The sequence below is a fragment of the Coturnix japonica genome, chromosome 24 (genome assembly GCF_001577835.2).
Source record: "Coturnix japonica isolate 7356 chromosome 24, Coturnix japonica 2.1, whole genome shotgun sequence".
Lineage (NCBI taxonomy): Eukaryota > Metazoa > Chordata > Aves > Galliformes > Phasianidae > Coturnix > Coturnix japonica.
The window spans coordinates 3674214-3698494 of NC_029539.1; the positions used below are offsets into that span (position 1 = coordinate 3674214).

Below are 24281 nucleotides of genomic sequence, written 5' to 3' on the forward strand. Positions count from 1 at the left end.
TCTCAAGGTGGAGAAAGAGAGAATTTATTGACCACTTTTCCTCGTCAATGCGGTTCTCACTCATTTGGGTCTTGTTACAGCATCCCACCAAAGCAAGGAAGCACATGCTTGAGCCGGCCAGTGCCCAGTTACATGCAAATTTATGCAAACACATGCAAATATGTGTCTGCTTTTTTTTTTGTCAGAGGGAGCTGGCAGGTTTGTAGGCATGATGTAGTGAGAAGCAGTAGCCAACCAGTAAAGAGGAGGGATGAGGAAGTCAGAAGGTCTCTTTTGTTTGGGTCTGCAGAACAGTCATTGAAGCAGTCCAGGTTTGCAAGGCTTACCAGAGCTCTCACCCCCCATAGGCACCTGCCTTCACTCCTCCTGCCCCACACACTGCCAGCTGATTGCACAGCAATTCACAGATCATTTCACAGAAAGGATAAGAACTTAACATGGGATGAGGATAGGAAAGAACCCATGCCACACACTTGCCCTTAAAAGCATCTGCTCTCCTTTCATAGGGTGAAAGGAGGGGGGCAATGGAGAGCTGGTTCAGCTTCCTTCCTCAAAGTGCTAATAGCAGGGATAGCAGCAGCTTGCAGGAACCCTCACTTGGAGGTCTTCTGTTCAGCCAAGCCCCTGGAAACTCTGCAGTCTTGGCATGACCTCTTTGGTCTGAGTCTTCCCCCATCCCACTCCAGTATATAGAATCTGGGGGTTGGTTAACCATCCTCCTGGTTGTTCTATGGGGCTTTGTGCCATTGGCTGAAGTTGAAGCTGTTCCAGAAGCTGCAGGCAACCTAGGATCTGGCATTCCGGCAACAGGAAATAAATGTTGATGTGACTTTCCCTCTCTTCAGCAAATGCCTGATCTGCCAAAGAAATGCAGAGGTTTGTAATGCACCACATGAAACTGTGGGGGCTGATATGCACACACACACACACGTCATTATATACATGTATAGGCATAATTAAAGACACATCCTAACACACTAAGGCTAAAATGAGCTCCAGGAGCCTCTTCATGCCCATAGACATGAAGCCTCATCCTCCTTTGAGTCATGCTGCCATTAAGGAGCTGTAGGTTGGTATAGCACAGCTGTGGCACTTGGAGACGTGGTTCAGTGGTGGGTTGATGGTTGGACTGGATGATCACAAAGGTCTTTTCCAACCTTAACAACCCATTGATTCCAAAGCCTGCTTTGTGCTCCTCAATTTGCTGATGTAGGAATCCCCCAACAAGCTCAGCCCCACTTGGCCAACACCATTGACACACAATGTCCTCCCTGTTTCCTCCATTAAAGGCAGAGGGCACTGGTGCAGCAGGAACACATACCTGGTCCCCAGCTTTCCCATTAGGAGCCATGTGGATCGGCTGATCGTTATCTAAGTTTCGGATGCTCGGGTCTGCCCCGTGATCCAGGAGCAATTGGATGATTTCCTTCTGGTTCTTGTCACCATGCAGTGCAGCCGCCATGTGCAGAGCTGTGTTTCCATGAGCCTAAAAATAAAGAACAACCCTCTGAAAGGCTTTGCCTGTCTCTGTGCATGGAGCCATAGCTCCATTAGCTCACATCCCTCCATACACCACAACCTGAGCAGGGGGGGCTCAGCACAGGGCATGGCACCTGCCCATGCAACCTTAATGCTGCCCAGTGGGGTATGACCCGTAACGGTTCTACACGGCGAGAAGCAAGCGTGCAGATGCACAAGGAGAGGTATTTTTAGTCGGCACCAAGTCTCGATGTGGCAGCTGTATCTGTTTGTTCCTCACTGAAATAATCACACGTTGCTGATGAGTTTGGGAAAGACGGGCCCAGATGGCACCGCGCATCACTACTCCAACTGTGAAAAGGGATATGTATGATTTTCACCTCCTGTTTACACATAAGAGATGTGGAAGCACAAAACAAAACGGCGAATTAGAATGGAAATCTCAATAGTTATTCTTAGGCAAGGCATTTTTACAAGCACTCAACAAGCAGGCGCTTGTCAATTTTACCATCCCATAAACTCCAGAGATAGTTTATAAACTCTTTATACGATTTCTCATTAAAAAGGAAACATCTGCATTTGTTTGCTGCATCTTGGTGGCAGAGGCACTTGACAGCTTCCAAACCCAGGCACAGGGCTATGAGGACCAGGCCAGCTGGCAGCGCTTGATCTTAAAGCCCCTCCATTGACTTCAGTGGGACTTGTGTGAGTCACTATTTCAGTGCTCCATATCTGAGCTCTAGAAGTGGGTGAGATGAAAAATACCTCAAAGCTCTCAATGCTTTTCTCATTGTGAAATCCACAACTGACTGGATCTGGAATGAGACAACTTGCAGCAAGCAAAGGGTGACCCAGGAAAGCCAAAACACACGAGTCTCCATTTTTCTTCCCTCTGTTTTGCTTGGAAGATCAGACAGGACCAGCCAACCCTGCCACTACATTTCTTCCTGTCCCAGGCATCCCACCAACAAAGCTCCAAGCGATCCTATCGCAGTAAGAAGCTCTCCCAGCATTGTGATCAAGAGACAACAGCAGACTCCCCTGGACAAGATAGCACGTGCCTGATGGCTCTTCAAAGATATAGAAAGAATGCAGTAAAAGAAAAATAGAAACCCAGTATAATTACTTGTGCATGCACACTAAACCAAACTTGTTTCTCCATCCTCCAGCCCAACGGGTTGGATTTGGTGCCCTAGCAAACAGCTCAGCTCTGCAGGAGCACCCAAATCATCACCCAGACCTGCACAGAGGTGGCAGCTGCTGGGATATCAGGCTGATGGTGCAGGGCAATTGCTCAGCACACACAGGAATGTCAGGATCTCTGCTTAGGAGGATGGGTGCAGCTGATGCAGATATAAGATAGTGTCACTGCTTTGTGTCTGCTCAGAGGTGAAGCATGGGGCAGGCAGGGGGTGGGTGACAGCAGCAGGGCTGGAAAGCTCCCAGCTCATCCATCTCAGCTCTGTAAGCAGAGCTACACAGTGCCTGAATCCATTTAACATTTAGCACTGGAGCTTTGTCCCTTGCTGTGCAGGGCTCTGCTGGGGAAGGTTACCAACACACAGCTGTTCCAAACACTGCCAACAGCAAAGCATCACAACACTGCTGAGCTGTTTGCTCAGATTTCAGCCCAATGTCACAAAGTTCCCATCCCTTCCCAGGAAACCACATCCCACATCCCTCTCCCCCCATTATCTGTCTTGCTGCCAGGGCTCAGCCCAAGCCCTGCACTAAATCCCTTGTACTGCCTCTTTGCTGCTCAAATAACATATATGGGAGGGGAGTCAGTGCTTTCTGCAGGACCCCAGTGCTATCTGCACTGCTTCTGTCCAGTCTCACCTTGCTGTTGATGAAGTCCTTGGATTTGAAAGCATTCAGCTCCAGGAAATAGCGGAGCAGGGAGACATTCCCATCCTGGACGGTGTAGTGAAGAACTGTCTTGTTGCTTTTCACATCCTATTTAAATGCAGACAGACATCACCAAATGAGAATCTTTCTGCAGAGCAACTTAAGGCACAGTCCCCATACCAGCAAACAGCAGAGGGACAACTGAAGGATGGGGAGAAGCAGTTCCTACCCGGCTGTAGATGGAGGCTCCTGCCTGCACCAGCTGCTGCACACAGCTCTCCAGCTCCCAGCTCTGGTGCTGCAGATCTTCACTCTGCTGTTCCAGCAGTGCCAGGCGGCTCCGGTCCCGTAGCAGTGTGTTATGGGCCAGGACAGCACAGTGCAGCGGGGTATGGCCTGAGGACACAGCAGGGAGGGAGCGATGATGGTCTCCATCAGAGCAACACCGTAAGGGGAGGATGTGAGCTCCTGATGGAGCTGTGGGTGTTCCTGCTCAATGCAGGGGAGGTTGGACCAGGAAGCCTTTAAGGGTCTTTTAAACCTTAAAAGATACTATGCACATATCTTGTAAAGGGCATCCTTAAGCCCTGAGACCTTTCTCTAATTCCAAAAGTCCCATTCTGGATGTACAAACAATTTGGGGGCATTCTGGTGCATACTCAGCTCCATGTGTGCACTGAGATACCACTGAGCCCTGTGGCATTTGAGCTTCCAGCACTGATGCATCTGAGCCCATCACCCCATGCACCAGCCAACCCCAATGTGCATCAGTCCATGACATTGCTGGTATCACTTCTTCCTTCCCTTCATTTTTCTTTTAGGACCACTATAAAATACTTGTGCATAAGGTCTCACCTTCAAAATCCTTCATTTCTAAATCGAGAGGGAGGCCTTGTGAGAGTATCACCTGGGAGTGGCAGAGAAATGTGGCAATTTTAGCTCAGCAGAACATTGTCCATACCACAATGGTTGGAGCTAACAAAAGATGGGGAAAAAAACAACCAACCAACCCCCAACCCTCCCAAAAGAAGCAATTAGACAATAGATAACTATGATTTAACTGTAGGCTAAGCAGTTTGGCACTAGATTTTGGCACTCTGAGTCCTATTTCCAAGCAGGGATGTCACTCAGGGTTGCACAAGATGATCACCAAGTCCCCTAATAGTAACCCAAGGACATGCAGCCAGACCTTCAGCCTTGTCTGAATGACCACAGTTCATGCATATTTTGCTCTGGACTGAATGCAGAACGTTGTTTGCATTGCAGCATCTTGCATGGGGATGTGGCTGCACGGTGACTCATCCCAACCCCGTCATGCTGGACAAGGCACAGGAGGATTACTCAGAAACGTTAGGGCTTGTGCTCTCTTATCATAACAAGAATATAATATACCCAGAGCAAACATTGACAAGAGGCTTTGAGCTGCCTGATGTTTAGAGATTAGACGTCTCAGGTGTTAAGAAGAAGAAAACCAAAAAACACCGTCTCATGTCATGCCTGTGACCCAGGAGAGCAGCAAACCCACGTGCACTATTCCTTGCTCCATCTGATTCCTCTTTTTATGCTTAAAAAACAAACACATAATAAAAAGACTCGTTTCCACTAGTCCAATTGGCACTGATGGAATTATCTGAACGCGCAGCACTTTAAATGAAACACCTGCTTTCCAAAGAACTGCCTGTGTTATACATTAACCACTGCTGCTGGCCCTCCTGGGATGGGTGCCAGGCTGAACCGATGGCCGCTGGAGCTGCATATCCCATATAAACCCAATATAAACCCAAGGGTTTATCCAACACCCTGCAGAGTCTTGTTCAACCCATGCGAGCCCACCATGCAAGAAGATAGATACACTTTTTTCTCTACTAAAAATCTGAACTGCTTACAATCATCCTCCCATCTGAAAGAGTTGTTTAAAGATGGTGATAATGAGACGATAACAGGCTTACACTGCTAACAATGAAACCATAAAAGCTTTTCCTACCTGGAGAACGTGGGCATACCCATATGTTGCAGCAAGGTGCAGAGCTGACTGCCCTTTGTTGTCTATAGCATTGACATCTGCTCCTGCCTGGATCAAATCGTGGACGATTGCTGGCTGCCGGGCAGTGACGGCCACCAGGAGCGGGGTCTGGAAAGGGCAGCACAGCAGAGAGCCCTGAGAGTCTGATGTGATCATAAAGAGAAGAAAGGCAGAAGCAGACTGGGTTGGATGGGATCTAGAAGGCCAAGGGTTGTGGTGCACAAGCCAAGGGGAGCTCACAGGCAGATCTGGAATCCCATAGAACTGTGAGTGAGGGGCACTTCCCAGCTCCTGCTGGGCTCTCTTAATTCAGATGGCAAAGCAAGTGCAGCACTTTCAGAATGCCAGAGCAAGGCATAGCACTGCTCAGAGCTTCTCCTGCAGTAACAGAGAGGCTGAGGGGGGCTGAAAACACAGCATCGCTTGCTCTCAGCCTTATAGCCAGTGCCCATCCCAAATGCTGTTTGCAAGAGGAGATGGTCAGCATTACCTTTCCTCTGTGTTCCTTGGCATCAAGTCTCCGCAGCTCCTTCATGCGCTCTGCAGCTGCCAACGTAAACGCCCTCATACCTTTAGCTGCATAAATATGTAGAATTCTAAGACAGTAAATAAAGATATCGATCACTGCTTGGTCATGGATCACCCTGGAAGCAAACAGTTTTACAGGGTAACAGTGCTGCTTCGGGGGTTTTACATCCAGAGTTCCCACAGACCCATCCATAACCCCAAAGGCTTGAGATTCAGAAAACCCATTTCCAGGAACTGAGTTTCCTACCTCAACATAACTGCTGCTTTCCCAATCCCTCAGCACCCCAAGCTTTGCCATGCTGGCTCCCTTCTACACCAGCACTATCCCTCAGGTGAGCTTGACACTTGTGCCACAATGTACCAGAACCCCACACAAACTCAGCATTGGGGCTCCCACTGGTTTGGGGTCACACTGCCATGTGTAGCATAAAACCAAGGCACAAGGCAGCCCTAGCAGCCCAATTTGCTCACTCTCAACACTTCTTAGTCATAAACTGGTGGGCAGTCGCTTCTTCCCCCAGGTAATTTTGTACCCCAGAGCCACAGCTTGCAATTTTAGGAAGCAGAAATGCAACTTCACAGCTGGTCTGGTTTGCAGTCAAGCTCAGCATGAGCTATGAGTGCACACTGTGCATCCCCATGGTTACCAATAGCAGATGACTGTGATCAAACCAACACCCAAACAGCAGCAGTGCTCGTGTCAGTGAGCAAGCAGTGCTCCCAGCCCACATTTAGACCATGGAGATCCTCTATTAGCCTGACTCAGTGTGCAAAACTAGCAGAAAGCCCAACAGCTCCTTGGGCTCTGGGCTGTACTCATAGACTGATCGCTAACCCAGCGTGCTGGGTCATACTTCTGTGTAGGAAATAAAACACTCCAGGCGTATGGAAGTTACTATAGATCTTTATTGGAGAATAATTTGTCTTTTTCTAACCAGAACAACCCAGAAAGAAATTCTGAAGCAGTTCATCTTTGGTATCCACACAGAGAATTTACATACATTGAAGTGAAAGGAAATCAAATGCAATCTTAGCAACCACGGGCTTGGTTCACACACCTATTATCCCAGTTTTACTGAGTGATTCTGTGCTCGTAAAGCTGGAGTAAGCAGTGGTGAACCAAACTCCTTCTAATTCATTTCTTTGCTGGGTTTTTCTGCTAATATAAGCCACTAATTTCAATGCGCCTGGACTACTGCTATTTTCAAGTGACTTTATGATCACTTATGTGATCTACTGCTCACGTCTTCTAGATTGGTGAATATTAAGCAGTGGAATATGCTTTGAAAGTCCTCAAGACTTTTGCTCTGATCTTGCAAACCTCACTCAGGCATAAACCATTAAGGTTACTTGAAATATTGCCTGGGTGGCAACTGGAGTGCTAGGCACCAGGCAGGCAGCAATGCAATAAATTACTTTGCATAATCTCACAAGCACTGAATTCAGTTAAAGATCCTGGGCTTCAGAAAGCAGAAAAACCCAGAGAAATTGTGTTCATCAGCCAAGAGCCTCCAGTTCGTTTGGTTTCTTAAGGTAATGATAAACAAAGCTCAAAAGGGGGTACATCTCCTACAAGTATGTATGCGGCACGGCACTCCTGGACATCAACAACCATATTAACAGCGGCATCAGAGGAAAAGGTAAAGCTACTCACTGTCTGGGAAAGCAAACCAGAAAGCCATAAAGAGAATGTGTGCACCTGTGAGCTTGGGAAACTACAGTGAAGAGGAACTTTCCATAGCAGTAAGGCACAAGAGAGGTCACTGAGGTTCCCTGGCTCAGCACACCACCAACTTCATTCTCAAATGCTACAGAAGAAACAGAAGCATTGCCAGCTAATAGTAATGTCATGAATTTCTTGTTAGGCTGAAGTCCAGATTTTGGAAGACCCTGTCTTCTCAATGATTTGCTGATATGGGGCCATGTTGTGCAATCCTGACTCAGGCAAAACTCTCAGTGACGTCAATGGGACCAGGATCTGTCCATTGGTAGAACACACAGCATTACCAGCCACAGAACCAGCCTCCCATTTCCAAGGTGGAAATTTAGAGTCCAAAAAACACCAATTCAGGCCCCCGAACATTTTCTAGTGGCATAAACAGCTCTACAGACAGAGCAAAGGGACACACAAGGCATTTACACTGAGCTCTACAAAGCAGTCCTACTGGAAAGGTCATGCCAACACTTAAGAGGCGAGGGCACCCTCACCATACACTGGCCATGGCTATGCTGTGGTTTGCCCATTTCAGGCTGTGAGATGAAAGTCACCTTGTGCTGGGGCTGTAACAACACAGACTTTGGGTGCTGGGCCCCAGGACAAAGCAAGTTTCACTCAGCACTCAGCCACGCTGCGCTGGAAGTGGACAATAAAACCTTCAAGTCAACTCACTGCCCTCACCCCCTGGGCCAGATTTCCTCTGTACTCAATGCTTGTTGTGATTCCACTTGGAGCACTGAGTACACGAGGACTGGATCCAAGATGAACAACTTAAAGCCCTTCAACAGAGAGAGCGTGGTTTAACACATACGTATCATTGTCTTCATCTTCTAGAAGCAGCTTCTCTATGGGCAGCGTGCCGATGACTCTCCGGGCATCCTCCAGCTCCTGCGGGGCCGGCTCAGGGATGGAGATGGGCAGGGGCACAAACTGCGGTGTGGGAAGCGTGGAAGAGGCTGGTTGGTACTGCAGGGTTGGGGCAGGCAATGCTGAGAGCGGCTGTGCCCATGGGAAGTAAGTGAGGGGTGGCTGCTGCTCCGTCACCTCCAGTTGAGGCACCACGGCCGGGGTGCTGCTTCGGGGCTGGTGGGAAGGAGAGGCATTTAATAGAATCAAACCATTGGCCATTGGGTGGGGTGTGGGACACAAAATGAGGGGAAGGATGCTCAGTCTCACTTTGAACATCCCTTTTCCTGTCTCTCTGGGGAAGATTTACACCCAGGGTGGCAGTTTTCCCACGCTGGCTCCCATGAGAGCGGTGGCTGTGGGTGTCCCAGGTGCTCGCGGGCAGTAGCTTGAGCTCATGATGAGTTAGTTCCCTTCAGCTTTCTGTTCCCACTCCCACCCTCACTGCAAGGCCATGAGACAGCTTCACTTTATACTGAATGCTGCCTTCTTTGGCAGCATTTTTTTTTTACCAAGCCATTTTCCTGGCACGTCCAGTAGGTATTTCCTAGAATTCCCTTCTTCACTTTTTGCTTTTTTTTCTTTCTTTTCCAAATATTTGGAATTAAATAGTGAAGAATCTCATGAGGACTGCCAGATCTGCAGGCACTCAGGGCCAGGTGGGATGGGGTCCTGGGCAGCCTGAACTGATGGGTGACAGCCCTGCCCATGGCAGAGGGTTGGAACTGGGTGACCTTTGAGGTCCCCTCCAACCTGAGCCATTCTATGATTCTAAGTCCTTGACTTGACAACAGTGTATAGGGACCATAGAGTAAACCCATTCAGAACCACAGCTTTCTCAGCTATTGCAAATCTAAGACAAAGAACCCCTCGTCCAATTGGAACCAATGACAACAGTAAGCTGAACTGACTGTGTTATTGCTGTTAAATTATATGAGTTATATCCTGCACTCCCCATTGATGCTTACTGGAAGGTGGGGATTAGCCATCATTTATACATAGTTATCTTTGACTTACTGCAAAATTGGTGATCAGTGGCTGAGACGCATAGGTCAGCACAGATGAAGGTCCAACCAGCGTGTAACTGGGACACATGGGCTGAATGTACATGTCTGCAGTGTAAGGACAGCTGGCTGCTTCGTGGGACACGTAGTCGGGGTAAGTGGTCCACTGAGTCAAAGGCTGCAGGGATGATGGAGAGGGCTGGGAGAGCCAGCTGGAACAGAGGGCTCCTTCCTCTGCACTGGGTAGTGCAGGGGCAGCAGCATCCACATCGATACATGGCTGGCCTGGAAGACAGGAGGGGATGACAGCTCAGTTCTGCATGGCTTTCCCTGCAGCAGGGTTGAGAAATACATAGAAAATCAGGGAAGCATTACCCATTGGTGAGTAGGAAGGGAGCGGCTGGTGGGGCAAAACAACCTAGGAAAGGGAAGAAAAATATCCAAGGATTAATACCATAAGCAGCAGCATCTCTTTCAAATCAATGGCAGCTGAAGCTGCCTAGTACCTTAAAAGCAAAAATGCATTTATTTCATAGAATGGGTCAGAAGGGACCTTTAAGATCATATAATCCAACCCTACAGGCAGGGACACCTCCCACTACACCACATTGCTCAAAACTTGGTCTTCATTTACATCTGATTTATAAATGACATTTAAAATATATCATAGTGTCTCTAGGTATCAAGAGGTTCTGCTACCTCTGAACACTAGTGATACAAAGGTTTCTCTCATTGCACCAAGCAATGCCAGGGCAGCTCAGTTATTTCACTACCCAACCCAGCTCTGCTCCTGCAATTCTTTATCTCTCTTACCGTCGTGGCTGCTGCTGCAGTGGCATTACGGACATTTCCCCTTTTCCTTTTCAGCAGCTCCTTCACTGGCTCTTTGACACGGACCCCTTGATAGGGGCGAGGTTGCGGCTGTTGTTCTGAAGCAGAAGCTGTAAAAATAGGGGAAAAAAAACACACATGACAGGTGGTGTTTGTTTTCTTTTCTTGCCCCTGTTTTCCTGCAGAACGTTCCTACGTGATGCCCTTTCCCTTTGGTCTATTTGCTTCCTGTTGCTGCTGTGGCACAGGTGTGCAGTGCAGTGATTTACAGCACCTGAAGGGCAAACGGGACTGAGTGAACCTGCAGGTTGGTTGATGAGATATTCAAGAGGGTCATGTTATAGTCCCTATTTAGAAGCAAGCTGCAAATAGAAGCAAACATGAAGAACATCCCCATTTGGGCAGCCATTGCCCATTGGACACATATGCCTCATGGCTTTTGGGAGCAGGCTCAGCAAGATACATAATAAGACAACAAGAGTAGAGGAAGAACCGTTCTTCATCAGCAGAGATTATCACCCTGCATTATACACAGTCACTGGAGGCAGTTTAGAGCAGGAGACCACGGGATAACAAAGCTCAGGAAGGCCCTTCGATTTGTGAGCATATCAGTTGGTAAGTTTCCATTTCTGAGGACTGCAGTTGGCTTTATGAAGGAGCCCAGCTGGATACCCAGCTCAAATCATCCGCATAAAGCACCATCCCAGTAGGAAGCGTTGATTCAGATTTACGCTCTGTGCTTTGCGCTGCAGAACGAAATGAAAAGCTGAGTCTAAAACTGCAAGAGAGCCTCAAAAATATTTGACAGAGTTGACTTTTCTGCTTGGATTTCTTTTAAAAATGAAATCCCTATTTTCCCTCAGCTTTGAAACGCCAACAGTTTGCTCTTTCAGCCCCACCACATACCATTTAATCACGAAATCTTGAGAGGCCATTATAAATACTTCTGGCAGCAGATAACACCACAGTTATGTGTGGAACTGCTCTCTTTGTTTGTTACCTTTATGCATATAGGGAAAATTCCATGCTTTAGAGCAGTAGGTGAAGGAAAGCTGATTCCTCAGCCTTTGCCTGATGTGTACTTGTTCTATCTGACCATTCCTTGTGGAACTTCAAAGCGGGTTGCCTGCATTCTCATAACTCCTGTGGCTTTGGAAATGCAGTTAGCAAAGGGAATGAAGGTCACTTCGTTTAATGCAGCTTTGCTTTTACAGCGTAATTGGCATTCATTTCTCTAAGTGACAACTAAAGGCAGTGCCACAGAGCACCATGCTGTGGGCTGCAATTGACTCTTCACAATGACAACTCTGAAAATGAGCTGAATACCAGACAGGTCTGAAATGAAGCCCATCCCATAGGCACTATTTTGCTCTTGCATGACATTTCTTTGGAAGAGATGCATTGTTGGTACCTTACCAAGAACGTCTCAGAATTGGGTGTTGCTGTTGTTTAAGCTGAGCAAAACCATCGGCTCAGCCAAAGCCAACATGCTGTAGGGTGCAAGAGGAGCAGAACGTCCCTCCTGGCAGTGCCCTATCCCCAAGGCAAGCTGCCCTCACAGCTCCTCTCTGCAGGGTTGGGTGGGGAAGGATGGCAGTTTCTGGCTCCAGGTTTGGGGGGATGGGAGAGAAGAAATTTACTGTAAAAGCTGACAAATATACCTATTCACAGTTTCCGGTGTAAGCAGAGTAACCCAAAAAAAAAAAAAAAAAAAAAAAAAAAAATAAAACCAAAGTCTGCACAACATATTTCGGTTCCCCCCAAGCTGACCTCCAGAAATATAAATAATGCTAGCACAGCTGCTTTTCCACTGCTCAAGTGTGCAGAAAGAAGAGAGCAAGACGAGCTTGGGTTCCAATGTGCAATTCCTCATAAAGCAAAATAACGTGATCTTTTACAAGTCTTTTGGATCTTTAATGACCATTAAATTAATGACCAATAACCTTAAGCAGAATGTAGCTGGATTGAGCACTCTCCAGCCGTTTCTATCTAAGGGTTGCCTTAATGAACTATCAAGCCTACTTTGTACTCAATAAAGACTGCTACACTGAGCTGCAATGCACCAACAAACCCAAAACAGATAAAGAACAGCATCAGGTGTACTTTGGTGCACAGCACAACAGCCGTACATCCTCCTTACCAGGCACTAGGTCCCAATTTGTGGCTGCTTGCTGAAGCTGGAGCAGTACAAAACATTGAAAGCATGGAGAGAAGAGAGAGAACCTGACCCAGCCAGTAGGATTGACCATAGTTTCTGCGTGCAAACTTAGTTGAGCTCATTACAACGCTTTGGTCAGGCCGCCTTACAAACCCAAGCTCCTTTCATCAATGTTATCACTCAGTGCATTTACTGATTGCTGAGAAAAGCCTGGCATGAACCCCAAACCCTTCGGAGCAATGTCTCAAAGTGGATAGAGAGCACCAAGCGGTACCAAACACAGCACTCCCTGCAGTGCTATGCATCACAGACAACAGCAAAAAGCCCACAGAGGTGTTGAAGGCTGCTCAGCCATTCAGCTTGCTGAGATTGCAGAGAAGCAAAAGACCACCGCTTCACAAGGTTTCCTTTCCCTGTGCTTATACTGTATGATAAGCTATCAACCAATCAGTGCAACCAGTGCAAACATTTTGCTCTTTCCCTTCCAATGTAATAAAAAATAAATACAATAGAAATCTTTTTCATCTTTACAGGAACGCCAAAAAGCAAACGGTTCCTCTTGGATAACAAGAAAAAAAGGCATTTTGCTTAACAAACCATTGACATTTGGCCTTTGGGCTTGAAAATTCCATAGGGCAGTTGCTGACACTGCTATGGTGTGCAGTGAACTTTGGTGAATTACAAATTATAAAGAGTAGTGGGGGGGAAAAAAGAGGTGTAGCTTTGGATCCACTGCTTGGATGTTTTGACTCCAACCCAAACCTTTTTGGTAGCATTGGTTTGCAACAGATGCTGCTTGGAAATGAGTTGTGATCAAAGCAGACAGGCCACAGTTGTAAGGGAGCTGTGTTGGTAGTGACAGGTCGGGTTGGCTGGTAGACACTGGGAGTCATGACCAACAGACCATTCTTTGACTGACATGCTGAATAAACCACAAAGTAACTCCAAACATGGCATTTCTCCGCATTGCCTTTGGTCATTGCCCACTGTGCCATCTCATCAGTGGTCTCTCCATTTGAAATGACACCCAAAGGCCACAGTGTTGGCATGGTGCGCCCATTTGGAAGCCTAAAGGCACTCTGTGCTTCCGACACATCCCAGATCTCCTGTAAGGTGTTGCTATTCTTTTTATAAGATAACCCTGACTAAGAGAACTGGACCAGAGCAGGTTATTTCCTACACCGCTTGTCACACCGAGGGTGTGTACCTCAGTGAGGATTTAGTTCAATGCAAAGTGCTAAGCAAACATCTGGGCAGAGAATCTGCTGTACAATAAACAGAAAAACTCAGAGCAAGAGCAAAAGAGACAAGCAATGGTTCATTGCTCAGCATAAGGAAATGAACCCGGGAGGGTCCTTAGTGTAATTAAATCAACAGACTAACTATTTCACTTGCTTACCAACAACTCAGAGCAGTATTTGGTCTCTTTCTGCTCAGTTGCTTGGCACGACAACTACTCAATGGCGTGAAACAGATTACTGCCATAGTACTATATTTCACAATTATGCCCAGTCCCTTCATCTATGGGTGTTTATCTACAGTAAGAAGATGTCCAAGAACAAAAGCAACCTTGTGTTCCAGCAGATCCATGTGCCATCATACCCTGCCTGAGTCCTTCCAGCATGCTGCCCTTGTAGGAAAGGTCTCCTCCACACCTCCAGGAGATGTAAAGGAGTGGAAGCCATAGGAGCACTGTACAGAAACTGAGTTCTGCTACAGCACAGGGAGATGGCTGCATTAGCTTTGTGGTGGTGAGGGCTGCCAAAAATTATCTCTTTCAGAATAAGAGAACTCCCGTTGCAAAGGGGAAGCTGAGATAGACAGAAAGTGGCTTAACCATAAGTCTCACCCTGCATGTCCTAATTCCTCCCAGCCCAGAATACTCTTTCCATTTTAGTAATGCAGGCTTTCCATTTAATTGACAATGTGGTCATTCATAGAGCCCGACACCTGCTTTGTAAAGCATGGATGGACTCAACTTTCATGCTATCCATCTTTCCCAGTGGGGTTTTTACCAAAATTAAGACTCACAAGATGTGACATATTGCAGTTTCACCTCTCAGTCTCATTATCTGATACTTTCAGAAAGGCAGTATAAAGCCCCACATCTGCTGAGGGCAGAAAAGGCTTCAGGGGCTTAAAAAGCGTTTGGGAAGAGGTTTGCAAAGGGGAAGATTCACATCTCTCTGTTGCACGGGAATCCTGCCTCACCTGCACCCGTCCCACAAGACTTGAGTAGGAGTTGAGTGTCCAAAGCTTATTGACCTCACCAAAAACACCACGTCAATGTGAAACACTTGCCGAATTGCAACCTGCTCGCATACCCTCTCATAACAGAAGTAATTTGCATGAGAAGTATGTTCATTTTGTCATCAAAATACAACACGGAGTCCGTATGCAGATAGCGACACGTAAGAGGAAAGGTGCTGCGCAATAGAAATTACCCATCCCGCCGAGCAGCCAGCTCCCATCCAGCAGAATCCTGCCAAAAGCTGGGAAGCCCCTACAGTCACTTTGCTCCTGCCGTGGGAGGGGATGCTTTCAGGCCGTGCCTTTTGCTCAGCGGAAGCTCTGGGCCCCATTCCTGTACAGAAGCTCCCGCAGGGTCACGGCACAGTGCGCATCTCCAGCCATGCGAGACTCCCTAGAGGATGAGGGCCTCTGGTCACCGCAGGGCTGAGGGCTGCCCTGTTCCTGTAGGGTTTTCTGCTGAAAGGTCCTCTGCAGAAAGCAGGAAACTGCCCTTCAGAAGTGCCCACAAGAAATGCCCTCTTGGTGAGGTGACACCTATTCAAATCACCGGCGTCGCTCTTCGATTTTCACTTTGTTTGTTTTGATCTTTGGCTGTTTTGGTTTTGTTTATTTCATGGCTGTGGTAAATATGGGGATGATACCATTCCTTTTGAAACCTCCTCTTGTGCTAAAAACCCATTTACATCCATACCATACCATACCATACCATACCATACCATACCATACCATACCATACCATACCATACCATACCATACCATACCATACCATACCATACCACACCATACCACACCATACCATACCATACCAATGGCATCCTGATGGAGGAGGCTGCCAGGAGTTCTGTGCAGCCTACTTCCATGCAGGTACAGATGGAGCAAACATTTCTGCCTCTACCTTCGCATTCCAGCTGGCACTGCCCTCAGCTCAATTGCAAACATAGCTGTGAAAAGCCAATATTAGACTGGATATAAGGAAGAAGGTTTGGCACTGAGGGTAATGAAGCAATGGCACAGGTTGCCCAGAGAGTCAGTGGTGCCCCATCCCTGCATACAGCCAAGGTCAGGCTGGACGGGGCTCTGAGCACTGCTGGAGCTGTGGGTGTCCCTGTGCACTGCATGGAGTGGCACCGGGCGGCCTTTGGGGGTCCCTTCCAACCCAACCCATTCTCTGAAATGCAACAGGCACAGCACATGATGTACACAGAGCTGGACTTACTGATGGATTTGTGACTTGCACGAGGACACTGGAACATCCGTGTGGTCACAGGTGCAGGAAACACAAGCCCACAGCTGGTCACGCTGGCAGAAGACAGAGGGACTAAATGGGGACTCGCAGAGCTATCACAAAGTCTGATTTCCACTGAAATCATTGAGACCCAACACCACGCTCAGCAACAGAGAAGGTAAACGCACCCCAGCACTGCTTATGGCTACACCTGAAGCCAAAGTGATCCATCACTGCAGCGGAACAGGAAAGCAGGATAACAGTATAATGCTGAAACAAATGATACTATATTCAGGTTTAGCAAAAAACTCAAGGGTCTCTAAGACTGAGGAACCCCAACCATGCCATGACACAACAGACACCAACAGCAAACCAGGCATCAATCTGCTCTCAGCTCCTTCCATGTCTCAATTAACACAAAGCCAGGCTGATCCAGCAACCAGCCCAGGGGCAGAGGGAAACTCCTTCTGCAGCAAGAGAAGCCAAATGAAGGCAGCTGCTGTCTTTCAGAGCAGCAGGGAGCATTGCTACAATGGGAAAGTCCAGCCTTGGGAGTTCAGGGGCATGGATGGGCAGAAATGGTGTTGGGTGGAAACTCACAGTGGGGAGAGTGACTTTGAAACACAGGTTTTGATCTCCACTGCTGCAGGCTTTGCAATTCCTGCTTACCTGTGAAAGCACTGAGTGTGTTAAAGAAACAACATATGGGGAAAACACCTTATCAGTTGCCAGTTTGGTTCTACCTCCAACATAGCTGGTTAGTATTGCTTTGTCATTGCAGTAAAAAAAGAAAAAAGAAGAGAAGTAATCATAAAAAGGAGATGGATAGGCTTCTCAGATGGAAGATAACATCTGACCCTTGCAACATGTTTCACATCATATACCTACTGGTACTGAAAACAGCACGAGATCATCGGAAACAAGGTGTGTTACCATAGTGCTCCTGCTTGCTGCTGACTACTCATCACACAAACTGAAACAGCACCGTGTAAGGAGCCAGGGCTTCTTACTTCAGGACTTGCACAGTGTAATTTCATGAATACACATTTGAGCTTCCAAAGTTCCCAAGTGAAAAGAGTAACAGAAGCTTTTAGCAGGGAGAAATTAAATGTTGATAAGTTCAGAAAGATGTGGGGGCATCGTAAACCCATCTCTGTATAACCTACAAGCTGCAATGTCAAGGAGAATAAGATTGGTCTTAGTTCCATGTTAAATAAGACATTATTAAGAGGCTTCTTCCAGATGGATATATTATATTATCCCAGGCTAAAAGGCGGCATGGTGAAGTGCCAAGGATGGCAGCACAGCTGCAGAAATGAATCTGGTTGTAGCATCATAGAAAGGCTTATGTTAGAGGGGGTTTCAAAGCCCATCCAGTCCCAACCCCACGCTGTGGGTCACTAGACCAGGCTGCCCAGGGCCCCATCCAACCTACAGATCCGCACAGTGAGAATGAAAGAGCTGCAGAAGCAGAGCAAACACCTACCTGCATTGGGACCGGCAAATTATCTGCACAAAGGTGGGCCAAGAGCAGTGAAGTTATCTTGAAAACAAGAAAACTGATTTCCTGTAAACTCATAACCGTATTGCCTTCCCTCCTTATCTTTATTATTAGTTGAAGAAGGAGAAGAAAAAAAAGGTACGTATCAAAAAAAGACACAGAAATAAGCTTTCTCACAGGTTTCACTTTTAAAAAGGAAAATTCTCTGGTATGTAACCACCGTAACCTTTGATATAATACCTGCATCCTGTTATTGTTTTTATGAATCATAGTCTTCCACTTGATTCATAGTGATGAATGCCAACAAAGCAGCAACGCTGCTGCCTTGTCTTGATATCCCTGCTGGAAAATCAGCATCACATTCTCATTTGTCTCTCCTGAGAGCGCTCACCTCATCCTGAGCATCTCTACCGTGCTATGTTAACACTCACTTATCCATCACACCTTTTATATCAGATAGGAAAACAAAGGCAATCAGAGCTCACTTACATTTTTGCCAGTGCATGCTGAGTGGTGGGACGGAGCCTTGTGTCTCTTTAGCCGAAGACAGTCGGGCTCTTGAAGAGCCAACGTGGGTTTGACTCCCTTTCGGGGGCTGCGATCTCTGAGCCTCAGGATGTTTCTTTCAGCTTTTTAAAAGCCCCGTGTTCCCGCTGAACTCTGTGATGTCATCACATCCTCCAACCACAACTACTTCTATATTTTCCCTTGCTCTGTGTTGTTCTTCATGACGCTAAAAAGTTCCTCCAAGACCCAAAAGCGCTCTGGAAGATATTAAGCATCAAGCAGCACGTGAGATCACCAAGATCCATTTAAACAAACTACTGAGCTTGGAACTTGCCTCTTATGGGGCTTTTGATGGAGGTTTGTAAAAATGGGGTCACACAGCTGAAAAACAAGTGGGGTTTTTAACAAGGCGTTGACCATCTGTGGCACTGTGAATGACCAAATCCAATGGCCATCCTGTTGTAGTCATGGGCTCTAGACACTCAACCAGACTGAACACTCTCTGTGTCTGCAGGGCCCTTTAAATGCCCACAGCTTTTAAAACACAAAACTGGAGCGTTCGCCCCTGCCTTATGAGAATCTCAACTCCCTGGGGCCACTAAATTTGAACTTGTGAGGAAACACCTGTAAACACTTCAAGCCTCATTAAACGAGGACGTCCTTCATTTAAAAAAGAAACCTCTCCTTTTTCTGTTTTGTTTTTATCAAAATATAACACTTCCTACCAAGGAAGAGCTGGCCTTTCCAAAGAGCCTTGCAGAGCTGAAGGAAGGCTGAGAGACTGCCATAGGAGCTCAGGTTTGTTCTGAACATTATAAATAACAACACTATTACATCTAATCTGCTCATACCGCTGCATGAATACAACCTCTTTAGCCACTTGGCATTCCCATTAAAAGAACAAGATGAGGTCTGGCCTTTGTTTTTGGCCATGAGTAAGTCAAAGGGATTTCAGCCATCCAAAGATGCCCAACGTGTCTTGAGAGTGAGTTCATACTGCAAACCATTTGGCAAGTGTTTCGTGAAACAAAAACCAACAAGCAAACAGAATAAAACCCCAATGGACTCACAGAATGGAGATCACACAATCATACAATCAACCCAGTTGGAAAAGACCTCCAAGACCAACCAGCCCAACCATCCACCTACCATCAATATAACCCCACTAACCCATGTCTGTTAGTACCACATCTAAATGTTTCTTGAACAGGAAAGACTTGCCCAACAAAGAACCTCCAAACCAAGCAGTGACACAAGAGACCACACGGCTCCACACTGCTGCTCTCAGCAATAGCCCCCACCTCTTGAGCATTGTTCTGCCACGCTTTGCATATCTGCATTCATTCTTACTACCAGCTGCACGCTGTGATATCCTCTCTGCTGTCAAAGTGCTTAGTAATAGCAGGCATGCTGTGAGCTAACACTGCACTGATGGGCAGGGGAGGGCTCAGCTCACAGCTCTGTGCTGCTGGATGAGCAGAGGGACAACATTGGAACTACCTTCAGTGCCATTTCATTTGCACTAACACTGGGATAATATGTGGACTCGACTATCTCTGGTACAGTAACTATTGGATTTCTCCCCAAAATAATGCAATTATAGGATTTCATTACATCCATTAAAATTGCATTCTAACGATGCAAAACCTCTACTTCACAAATGATGTGCTTCAAATACCACTGCCTGGTCAGCTATTCAGATTTCCTTACAGCTCACAGTGCAGGGCAGTATTAGAAAGCAATGGTAGAAGTTAAGGGCACTTGGCTTGAGTTAGTGCATGAGAAAACAGTGAACACAATTAGGAGATGGACTCAGTGATCCTCACAGGTCTCTTCCAATGTGAGATATCCTATGACTGTGCTCTGCTGCAGTTTTCTTCTGGATACACCTGACTTCTACCACAGCCAAGGAAGGCCTCCAGCAGGTCTCTGCCACGAATGAGCCCTCTATTTTTAAACATGAGAACACACCCTGTGTACATCTGCAGAAGCACTGCCTGAGACTCATACACAACAGACTGGCAGTGCATGCAAAGGTGGATCGCACACAACATGGTCCCATGCTGACACCCAGACCCAGCATCTCATATTAACCCATGCTGTAGTTGTATTTAGAAATGCAGAGGATAAAACGGACTTGCTCAGGATTCAGCTGTTTTCCAGGTCTTTGCAAACATGAAACCAGATAAAGTCTGGTGATAAATACCTAAAATGAGGAAGTTGCAAATAAAAGGGCATAGATATCCACAGGTAAATGAACTGGCAGTACTTTGGTGGCTGACAATCACCCATTTATACCCACAGTCAGTAAACTTTTGATGTTTGTTTCTATGCCTCCCAGTCCTGCTTCGATCAGTTCACCACCAAAGCAACCAGCTCAATGTCTTGGAGCCAATGAGATCTCTGTTAGCATGGAGCATCTCTGCCCCAAGTCATGGTGAGATTTCTCTTGTTCCTGGTGGCTACACATTGAGTCGTGTCCACAGACCAAAAGACTCAAAGGCAACACAGTCCTGCCACAATTCTGGGAGTAAAAACAAAACAGAATCATAGAATCATCACAGAATGGCTTTGGTTGGAAGAACCTTCCATCTCCTGGCCCCCAACCAGTTCAGGCTGCCCAGAGCCCCATCCCGCATGGCCTTGAGTGCCTGCAGGGATGGGGATGTTGCTGGGGATGCCTCCATAAGATTAAGTTGTGTTTGACAATCTGATACTCAGCTTTACCTTGCAGGTTATGAATTAGGCACTCCCTCCCCTTCTCTCCTTATTATTGCCTCATTCCCAGGACAGCAGTTGAGCTCATAAATAATTATCTTCCCAAAGTGGATTAATGCTGTTGACAGATTTCCTTTCATACATATATATTTTTTAACATGTGTCAATATTGGTGCTTTAATCCTACCATACAATGTCAGAAGTAAGAACACACAAGCAGCAGTCTGGTATTTCAGAAAGCTCTGTGGTCTGCAAGCACAAACATTTGACTTTGAGGACACAATAATGAACTTAATAAGAGGATCTCTATCTCATAGCTCTGAATGAGTTTAAAAGACAACCGTGCTTAGCCAAGTTTCCTTCTGAAACTTCCTCCTCCATCCATCAGGGCAGACAACAGAGACTGAGAAGCTGAGTCTGATTGAGGCAATAACGTCTGCCTGAACCAGGGTGGGTATTTCAGACTGCAAACATCACATCTTTGTTCTGTTGAATGACGTTGTATGTGAGAACACAGAAAGACAATCCAGCACAGGGCCAGGATCCATCTGATCTCACTGATGTGAGTTGTGTCATCCAGCCTGGGAGCATCCCCACCTCTGGGAGCTCCTGCGAAGGACACCTCAAACCCATGTTTAGAATGCAAAAGGTGACTTCAAGCAATGAGACCAACCCCCTGAGCAATGAAAAATAGAAGAAACTTTCCCATTTTCAGCAGAAACTCTGAGGGTTACCAGGATTGTGTGAGTCACAGCAGGAGGGAAATCACAATTTGAGCAGGGCTGGAGAGACCCAGGGTGAATTTAGTCTTAAATCTCATCAAAACTCTCTGGGTAATGCCAGATTTTACTCTATGCCCCACAATGGGAAGGCCTAAAAGAAATGACAGACACGTTTCTGATGTCCTGATCCCAGTGGGAAAGGCAGCATTCCCAACTGGCACAGCCTGCTCCATCATCTTCGTGTGTCACAGAGCCAGAGAAACACAAAGATGCACTTGTTTAGCAGAAACCTGATGGCAGCACTCATATGTTTGTCTGGTTTTCCCTTGGAATGCTGCTGCTCTGAGCACAGCCATGCACAACGTCAGCCCCTCATTACCAGCATCCTTCAAACAGCCTCTGAGCACCCAGTGGAGCTGCAGTGTCTCCACTCATTGCTGATGAGTTGAGCTAAGTGACATTTGAGGGTCCCTTCCAACTCAAACGACTCCATGGTTATATGAGCATCACCTGTTTTCTTATAGTACTATAAATAAGAGTAAAGCAGCTACAGTACAACGAGCTCCACTTCAAGCAGCTCTGTAATATTTTTATTTTTCTACGTGAGCCTCACACCTCCCACTTGGCCCTTTGAAACAGGCTCTGATTCATGCTTCAGTTTTAATAAGGAACAAATGAGGCATCCTCCATCTGCAATCAGCAGCATTAAGCCCTTGGGCAGTGTAAAGCACCATCACCCTCATGACCTGTCAAACATGCTGAGGACGTTCCACATCCACTCCATGGTTGCTGCGTGTGTTTTTTTCACACTCAGAAATCACAGAATTGATTTCAATTGCTCCTCTTTGAGTTTGAAATCATTTCTCGCTCGTCCTATTGAGTGCCCCATACTGCTCACACCTAACATCAGACATAGAGGATAACCTGAAAGCCCTCAGAACCTTTGCACACAGGTGACCCTATTCCCTAGTATCCTCAATAGCATTCTAGGCTAGAAATGACATTAAAAATACATTTATAAGTCGAGCCAACACAAACTTGTTTGCTGACTTCTCCAAGCTTGACTTGCAAGCTGCTCACAGCAGGCACAGCACTCGCCTGTTCCTGCCTCTCCCTTCCTGCTCCTCACTCACACGTTCAGGTGTTTGTCTGCAGATGAGTTGCAGTCACGCCGAGCTTAAAAGTTTCCGGCGCTGAGTCAGGCAGTGGGAACAGCAGCAGCCAACACTGTGAGCTCATGTAATGCAAGGCAACTGTGGACAGAGTTTGTCCCCTTGGTAAGAGGACGAAGAGCAGCGATGGTGCTATGGGCACCATGCAGCTGATGTGCACAGACATGCTCACTTTGAAGCAAGAAAAGAGGGAAGGAGCATAGCATCTTCCAACTTCCCCACTTATATTAAGTAGCACCAGCCCTGGGTCTTGCTGGCATCCAGGGCTTGAGCACCAACACAAAGAAAACCACCCATCCGATCTATCTAACTACACACAGATCCACCCCCCAGAATCAACCTGAAAACGGGCAGAAATATGAAGATCTCAAATGATTCACCAAGGGAAAAGTACGAGCAAGAATATCATTGCATGTTACTCACATGGGTCGCATGACTGGCTCTGGAAGCACGAGGTTTCTGCAGCTATGAAGGCAGTGCAGCAGAAGGGCTGATCCCATTGGTGTCCCAGCATAGTGGTCCTGTATAACAGCCAGAAACAGACCACAGTGAAGGCTTAGGTCCCTTTTCTGAGTCTCCTGCAACAGCATTTCTTTACAAGAACACGTTATTAACAACCTCTCTTTCCCCTCACTGAAGCAAAACTGAAGCTCAGCAGATGAACAAGGAAGGCTTTGTGTAATGTGAAAACAGCGATGCTTCTTACAACCAGCGCTCACAGTTTGTAAAGCTGTTCTCACTCAAAATTTGCCTAACAGTTGACAGGGATTTCAGATGAAACTCGATTTCTGAGGGCCTCTCATTTGACTGCATGGCACGTCCTAGAAAGGCACCGTGCTTTTGAGCTCACACAGTGCAAATAACACCCAAAGATGACAACCAGTGGCCCAAAAAAGCCGTATCCAACCAAGCCACGGGCCTAAACTCAGTAGAGCAAACCAGAGGCTTCACCATCTCTTTCACCACTGAGATGCTGGGCCAGGCTTGCTTGGTTTTCAACCCAACAGCTTTGAGCTGCTGGTTGATATTCTGCCACCTGCAGATCAGACTTTGTGCCATAAACCACACCATGGGGCTGCCTCTCGCTGCTTCATTCTGAGCACATTTGGCCCCAGAGTTTCATTAAGAAACAGGACTCAGCAGCTCCACAGCATCCTCAGCCTGAAACCTGCAGTGTTCAGCTGTAGAGGAGTGGGCAGAGAGCTGCAGAGAACAACAGGACCACGGCAAGATGTGAATGTGCACAGAAGTTCCCACTGCGTCATTCGGTGCTTGCTTTACTGTGGCCTCCTTGGAACACATGGGAAAGCCCCAGGCAAGGTGCAATCCACCTGCAGATCCCAACCCAGCTCACCACTAAGGAGACTGACCCTGTCTGGTTTAGGGGAAGCATTAGGAAGTCTAAGGAAAAATAAATGAAGCTTTTTGGGAGGGTTTCCTATCCTTGTCCCCCATAGATTGGCATCTGTCTCAGTTCCAGACAGGCTTTTTTCCCCATCCTATTCGGCCTTTGGCTTTGCTCTTTCCCTTGGGAGCTCCTATCAGGCCTAAATTATACCTTTAATAATCCAGTTAATAATTCATTGGCAAAAATTCCCTCTTCTTTGCTGGCCACTGGTTTTGTAGATGGCCTTTCAAGCCCGTCTCCACTTGATTAACTGAAAGCAGCACTAATCAGCCTCTTCTCAT

General features: G+C 46.9%; 2 protein-coding genes across 3 annotated transcripts; both read right to left on the reverse strand.

The window, feature by feature from the left end:
* Positions 1–2: 2 nt before the first annotated feature.
* Positions 3–5831, reverse strand: LOC107324092 (NF-kappa-B inhibitor delta). Its single transcript, XM_032449098.1, has 6 exons — positions 5312–5831; positions 4183–4234; positions 3557–3723; positions 3319–3435; positions 1322–1486; positions 3–857 (listed from the first exon to the last, which is right to left on the reverse strand). Exons 1-6 carry the CDS (start codon positions 5504–5506, stop codon positions 786–788), a joined length of 768 nt encoding a protein of 255 aa, XP_032304989.1. The 5' UTR covers positions 5507–5831; the 3' UTR covers positions 3–785.
* Positions 5832–6764: 933 nt separating this feature from the next.
* On the reverse strand, positions 6765–23641 carry POU2AF1 (POU class 2 homeobox associating factor 1). Of its 2 annotated transcripts, XM_015884248.2 has the most exons (6): positions 23016–23115; positions 17963–18237; positions 10319–10446; positions 9881–9923; positions 9519–9790; positions 6765–8678 (listed from the first exon to the last, which is right to left on the reverse strand). In XM_015884248.2, exons 2-6 carry the CDS (start codon positions 17976–17978, stop codon positions 8367–8369), a joined length of 771 nt encoding a protein of 256 aa, XP_015739734.1. In that variant the 5' UTR covers positions 17979–18237; positions 23016–23115; the 3' UTR covers positions 6765–8366. The 2 variants fall into 2 exon arrangements, with proteins under 2 accessions (XP_015739734.1, XP_015739733.1); XM_015884247.2 differs by lacking the exon at positions 17963–18237 and having other exon boundaries at positions 23016–23641.
* Positions 23642–24281: the final 640 nt, after the last annotated feature.